At 34.2% G+C, this 6,515-nt stretch overlaps 2 protein-coding genes across 2 annotated transcripts; both read left to right on the forward strand.

Moving 5' to 3' along the window:
• The first annotated feature begins 1,646 nt into the window (after positions 1 to 1,646).
• LOC135792108 (uncharacterized) lies at positions 1,647 to 6,141 on the forward strand. Its single transcript, XM_065302728.1, has 4 exons — positions 1,647 to 1,678; positions 1,737 to 2,613; positions 5,216 to 5,223; positions 5,288 to 6,141. Exons 1-4 carry the CDS (start codon positions 1,655 to 1,657, stop codon positions 6,029 to 6,031), a joined length of 1,653 nt encoding a protein of 550 aa, XP_065158800.1. The 5' UTR covers positions 1,647 to 1,654; the 3' UTR covers positions 6,032 to 6,141.
• LOC135791936 (uncharacterized) lies at positions 3,283 to 4,415 on the forward strand. Its single transcript, XM_065302531.1, has 2 exons — positions 3,283 to 3,337; positions 3,388 to 4,415. The coding sequence occupies exons 1-2, from the start codon at positions 3,314 to 3,316 to the stop codon at positions 4,360 to 4,362; spliced, it is 999 nt and encodes a 332-aa protein (XP_065158603.1). The 5' UTR covers positions 3,283 to 3,313; the 3' UTR covers positions 4,363 to 4,415.
• Positions 6,142 to 6,515: the final 374 nt, after the last annotated feature.

The raw sequence follows: 6,515 nt of genomic DNA on the forward strand, positions 1-6,515 counted from the left end.
AAATGTTTTCCAAACAGATTGTGTATAACACGAGGAGAAAAATTATTAAGATTCTTTTATGATGAGTCAAAATTTAATTTTTAGCGTTGTAAACAAGTAAATATTAACAAAATTCAGGTCAAACATGTAAAGAACTCTATGACAAATTGCAAAAAACATTTTTTTAAATTGTTTTAATTTTCTGATTGCCATTTCTTTAAATCTGAATGTATATCTACTAATTTAAATAAATTGAACATGGAGAAGTTGATTAATTAATTTTACACAAGTACAACTTTTTGCGATCGGCCGCAATTACTTATTTATCATCGATGAATCCACGCACACGATGCATATGTATGACTTTTGCTGATTTCCAGTTTCATACGCAGTTACGACATCCGTTCGGCTGCTGTTATAATCCATATCAAATCATTTTCCACAAGCTACTAAAATCGACAGTGATTGCGGAGGCAACGCAAACAAATCTAAACGAATCGAAAAGCTTGCAGTGCGCCTGATGAGCATATTTTAAGACGTGCATCAAAGCAATAGTCGTGGATTTTATGAGAATGGCATGCGAAGAGACGTGGTAATAGCGGAAGAGCCACGGCCAGTGCACAAGCAATCGTCTTGTGTGCTAAAGAATGATCGTGTGCAATAAATTTACGATGAAACAATAAAAACACAAAAATACCGATAAGCCAAGTAACACCGTGAATTGTGTTCGATTATAATTGGCCATTGTTCCTCCGTCGTAATACTACCCATAATTATTAGTTACGCAAGTTAATAATGAAAGTCAATTTAATATTTTTCTTTCTTTGCGTCCTAGGTAAGTACAGAATATATGTGTGTGTATACTATACGCGAAGACGAACCGCGCGCCGCTCATATACGCCTATTAATTTTCGTAATTTTTTTAATGCCCCGTCCATTCTATACCCATCCCGCGTGTAATGGACAAACGAAGGAACGGAGGCGAAGCAACAACGCTAGGATATATTCGCCTTTTGCTCGTGAACAATTTATTACCGTTTTCTATGCTCACTACGTTCATAAATTATAAATGAGCACATTGGAAAAGAAGATTGCCGGATCCTCCTTTTAGCTTTACCACGTCGTGCCATCGAAAGTTCAGGCGAACTAAAGCTGGATCGGTAAATGATGGCATCCACACCACACAAAAGCTAAACTCTGCGGCGAAAAACACTTCAAAACATCAAATTGTGCGAAAAACCAACGATTATTAAATTAGTTCAAATGAATTAATCATAAATCATTGTTGAGAAGGCACACAAACGCAAATTAATAAATCACGACGAAGAGTTTACTTTTGAGATTTTATATAAACGCTTGTGTGACTAATTGCGCTGGTGCTATTAGCGTTCATTCGCTTTTCGTCTGTTTATATTCACGGGTTGTTATCGACAATGACGGATATTAATCGAGACGTTGCCCCCGAAATTATTGCGAGACGCGCTGATTCGGTGAAAAATTCATCTCATAAAGATAAGGACAATGCATCAATATAATTCCTACAATCAAAACATAGTAAAACAAAGTAATTAATTCATAAAATTTGTAAGTGTCATGGGAAAATATGTTTTTCATTTTTCACTATATAAACTCAAGAAAAAATTGCACAAATTTCATTATAAGATATTTTAGCATAATGACAACTCTTCATATTATTGTCGTAAGTATCTCCGTTTAAATATCAAAATAAAATTAATAATCAACTTTTTAATAAACAGGTACTCGCTATATTTTCTGGAGTTTCATACGCTGGTCGTGTTGATGACGAAAACTTTGTGTGTTCCGAACAAGGACGATTTAAAGACCGTAGAGATACGAATTGTAGACGTTACCATTTGTGCTCCGCTGGAAACGGAGGAAAATGGGTAAGGAGCAGTTATGACTGCCCTGAAGGAACAGTATTTGATGGATCTTTGGGACACTGTTCCCTGGGTCCATGCGAAAAAGATTCTTCTTCTTCAGAATCTTCTTCTTCATCGTCAGAATCCCATTATGATGGTGATGATTACAACTGCAAGAAAATAGGACGTTTTGATGATACGAAAGATCCTTACTGTTCTGGTTACTACGAGTGTAAGAAACACCACAAGGGATTTTTATTCGGTGTGAAAATTCCATGTCCACCACCGAGTAAATTCAACCCTGATGATAAACAGTGTTCACATCAGTATGTCTGTCGAAGGCATTTTGAATGTACACGTGAAGGACGGTTTGATGATGGAACTGACGACAATAACAAGCGATACTTCCTATGCTCGAAAAATAAAAAAGGACAGTATGTTAAAAGTGTTTACACTTGTCCGTTGTACAGTAGATTTGTATCAGATTTTGAACTGTGTGCTATTCCAAATGAGACTGCTTCTGATGAGATTGAGATTCATGATCATAACTTGCCTGTCGAAGATTGGGATAATTTGGATTCATTTAAGTGCAGGTCCAGAGGTTTCAATGCAAACAGATATGATAGTACATATAGGTCCTTTTACTTTTGTGACGTTATGTCAGATGGCAAGTTTGCTAAGTATATATTACTTTGTCCGCGATATTATTACTGGAATGGGGATACTAACTTGTGTACTCCTGGACGCCGTTCGAGTTAAAAAAAAGTAAAAAAATATGTTTTTTTTTGTTTTTAATTGCTTTGATGTAATTGAATTTTGTTAAGATGCTTGGATATGAATATATAAGTAATAGCATTAGTAGAATATGTGTAATTTTATGCCAAATATTTATTATTTTGATGAACAATAAAATTGCTATAACTTAACAAAATATCACAGTATTATTGTCTCTTACCGAATCTCCAGTTATTCAAACATGATTTTCGGTTATATAAACATCCCTCGAATATATTTGGTAAGACAATTACTTAAATACCGAATTATGGCTAAAATGCCCTTTTTGAAACAATTAGATATTTTCTATTAGTTAAAACAGATTAATAATGATAATATAAGGAATTTTATGTTGCGTGCAAATTAATTTTGTGTTTATGTATTTTCGGGGCTTATGGTTTGTAAATAAATAATTAACTAAATTTTATAGTTACTTTTATTATGAGGTGTTAATATTTTAATGTAAGTTTGCAGCAATAAAGAAAGTTTAATACATCTTATTATTAAACGACCTTGACTTTCGTATTTGATTACTTAGAGAATTTGTAAATATAATTTCCATAAAGATTATTATATTAAATATTTGAACATAATTGCGTAGAATCTGTAATTTGACTTCTTCCGGAGGTATTAAAACGTCTGACAATGCCTTGGAAGGTTCATTATCTCAAACCACAGCCATGAGGATTTCCTCGATCTATTTAGTAAGTTTTTTCCAATATTTCTGCATATTAATAATATCATATTTTGACAGGTTGTTCTTCTTGCGAGTTTTCATTTGACAAAAAGTGAAGACTCCTCCTCTTCCTCTTCTTCCTCTTCATCCTCTTCATCCTCTTCTTCCTCCTCCTCTTCTTCTTACTCAGACGACGACTTTGAATGTTCCGAAACTGGCCGATTTGCTGTTGACACTGACCCAACATGCAAACAATATTACTCTTGTAGAACAGGAAATGAAGGACAATGGCAGAAAACAATTTATGATTGTCCGGATGGAACCATTTTTGACAACAATTCCGGACACTGCTCATCAACAGTAAAATGCCATAGAGATTCTTCAGATTCAGATTCCTCCGATTCTTCTTCAGACTCTTCTTCAGATTCATCTTCAGATTCATCTTCAAATTATGACAGCGGCGAATTCAATTGCAGGAAACCAGGACTTTTTGATGATGTCTACGATCCCACTTGTAGCAATTACTACGAGTGCAAATACCAACATGGTGTATTGTTTTCTGACCGCCGCCCCTGCCCACCACCAAGTAAATTTAACCCAAAAGAAAAGCACTGCAGCAAGAATTATATCTGTCCCAGACATTTTCATTGCTCAGGAAGAGGACGTTTTGACGATGAGACTGATCCGAATAACAAACGTTACTTTCTTTGTATTAAGAAGCAAAATGGAGACTTTTCCCAAACAATATATACGTGTCCTTTATACAGTAGATTTGATCCTGTTGACAATGTGTGTGTTGTTCCTGACGAATCATTATCAGACGAAGAAGCAATTCACGATCATACCTTGCCAGTGGAAGACTGGGATCATGCGGATTCGTATAAGTGTACAGCAAGAGGTTTCTTCACAAATACACATGACCAAAATTGCAAATCATTTTATTTCTGCGATGTGAACGCTGATGGGAAATTTTCGAAACATGTTTTAGTTTGTCCACGGGGATATGGATGGAATAGAGATACAAACTTATGTACTTTTGGTTATTCTTGTTAATATGTATATTACTTTTATGAAATTATAATTAAATAAAGAAATTCAAGTATTAATTCAAGTTTATTTCTTGTAATATTAGTATATATTACACCATAGACCAAATAAAATTAATTTCAATTAATTTTTAGTAGAAATATTGAAAGTTATTGCAACTTACTTGACTAATTGGCTCTAAAAATCGTTTTGAATCAATTTTAAATTATTTATAATAAATATTTGACTAAAGTTTGCTTTAAAAATATTGAGATGTTCTATATTTTATAAGAAATAAATAAATAATTTTAATAAAATCAGTTATACTCTATGATGTCCTATTCTCTGAATAAAAATAATGTTTATTTATTAAAATGATGGTTTCTAAAGTTTAATAAAATTATTAACAATATTTTCTTTCATTTCTTTCATTTTTGATTTTTCTTTGTATTAACATAAACCAACCTACAACACTTTACCAAATTTATTATCTTCATTTGTGCAGCGATTAATATCAAATTATCAAAATTCGACGTTTGAGATTATTTTTACCAGAATATTATGCATAAATATTATGCATGTTTTTCTTCAATATCCATTAACGTGCAAATATATGCCGGCTGTTTGCTTATCTTTTACAACCCTCTGAGATAGCAAAATTTTCCATGTTGCTCATAACTGAACAAGTGATCAATATTTAATTAATGAAGTAATAAAAATTTAAAATCACGTAAATATGCTTTTCATAAATGCATCGTTGATAATTTATTCTTTTACAGATGCTTTATTGTTCTTGTATAAAATGTTCAAGTATAAAAGAGCAGGATAACTTCGATAACATCACATTCACTCAGTGAAGTAATCATGAATACACTCACAGCTTCCTTAGTAAGTTATAAAGAAAATTCATATTAATATTTTTATACATTTTTCTTTCTTTTTTCTCTAATAGATCGTGCTCATTGCAACAATTCATCTTGCAAGAGGTGGAGAAACCGACGACTTTGAATGCTCCGAACGTGGTCGTTTTGCCGATGAAACCAACTGCAGACAATACTATTCTTGCCGTTTAGGATATGGAGGACAATGGCAAAAATCTAAATTCGACTGTCCCGATGGTACCGTTTTCGACCAAGACGCTGGACACTGCTCATCAACCGCCTCATGCAGCTCTGAATCTTCTTCATCATCCGATTCCTCCTCCGATTCTTCCTCATCCGATTTCTCTTCATCCGACGAAAATGGCGAATACAACTGCAAGAAACCCGGCCTTTTCGAAGATTCCAATGATCCCACCTGCTGCAATTACTACGAATGCAAATATCAACATGGTGAATTGTTCTCTGTCCGCCGTCCATGCCCACCACCCAGCAAATTCAACCCCAAGACCAAACACTGCAGCAAGACCTACACCTGTACCAAACATTTCAAATGCACAAAAGTGGGACGTTTCGATGATGAAACCGATGAGAACAACAAACGTTATTTCCTCTGCGTGAAGAAGAAGAACGGTGTCTTTGTCCAGACTATCTACTCCTGCCCTCTGTACAGTCGATTTGATGCCATTGACCATATCTGTGTCATTCCCAACGAATCACTCTCTGACGAAGAAGAAGTTCATGATCACACCTTGCCCAATGAAGACTGGGATGCATTCTCATGCCCTGCCAAATGCAAGAAATACCTTTGCCACTAATCGCAACAAAAGCTATGAATTGTATTATTTGGACATTCTTATTGATTTATATTTTTAAAGAAACAATGTACTTATCAAACAAATAAATAATAAATGCAATATTATATTAACTTTTGTTTTTACTTTGAATTTTACATTTTCAGATAATATTTCAAAAATTTCTCAAACGGTGTCAAAAGTAAACAGTTCTCTGAATAGACGAAGTTTGAGTTCACATTAGACGGGCAGAAATCTATTAACAAATAGTGAGTGAAGTAAAATGAATAATTATGGCACCGCCTCTACACGTCTTGTGGAATGCTACTGTATCTGGATCGTAATTTGTAAGACGTATTATTAAGCCGCAGGCTTGCATATATTTCACTTTATTATTGTAGTTAGAAGCTACTTGTCCATTCGGAACAATCGGGGACATACATTTTAATTGTGCGCCTTCAGTGCCTTGCTCCAACTACGTTATGCCAGAGGACGGAAAACCGAGTGG

This window comes from Atheta coriaria, unplaced genomic scaffold (genome assembly GCF_025399875.1).
Source record: "Atheta coriaria isolate IRGN ID8LTWV9N9 unplaced genomic scaffold, Caltech_Dcor_3.1 hic_scaffold_5_pilon, whole genome shotgun sequence".
Taxonomy (NCBI): domain Eukaryota; kingdom Metazoa; phylum Arthropoda; class Insecta; order Coleoptera; family Staphylinidae; genus Dalotia; species Dalotia coriaria.

Excerpts from the sequence above, each read along its gene's own strand:
- LOC135792108 (XM_065302728.1), top strand. The coding sequence starts at position 1,655 with ATGACAACTCTTCATATTATTGTC. Across the intron at positions 1,679-1,736 it reads CAACTCTTCATATTATTGTC|GTACTCGCTATATTTTCTGG; the intron begins GTAAGTATCTCC and ends TTTAATAAACAG.
- LOC135791936 (XM_065302531.1), top strand. The coding sequence starts at position 3,314 with ATGAGGATTTCCTCGATCTATTTA. Across the intron at positions 3,338-3,387 it reads GGATTTCCTCGATCTATTTA|GTTGTTCTTCTTGCGAGTTT; the intron begins GTAAGTTTTTTC and ends ATATTTTGACAG.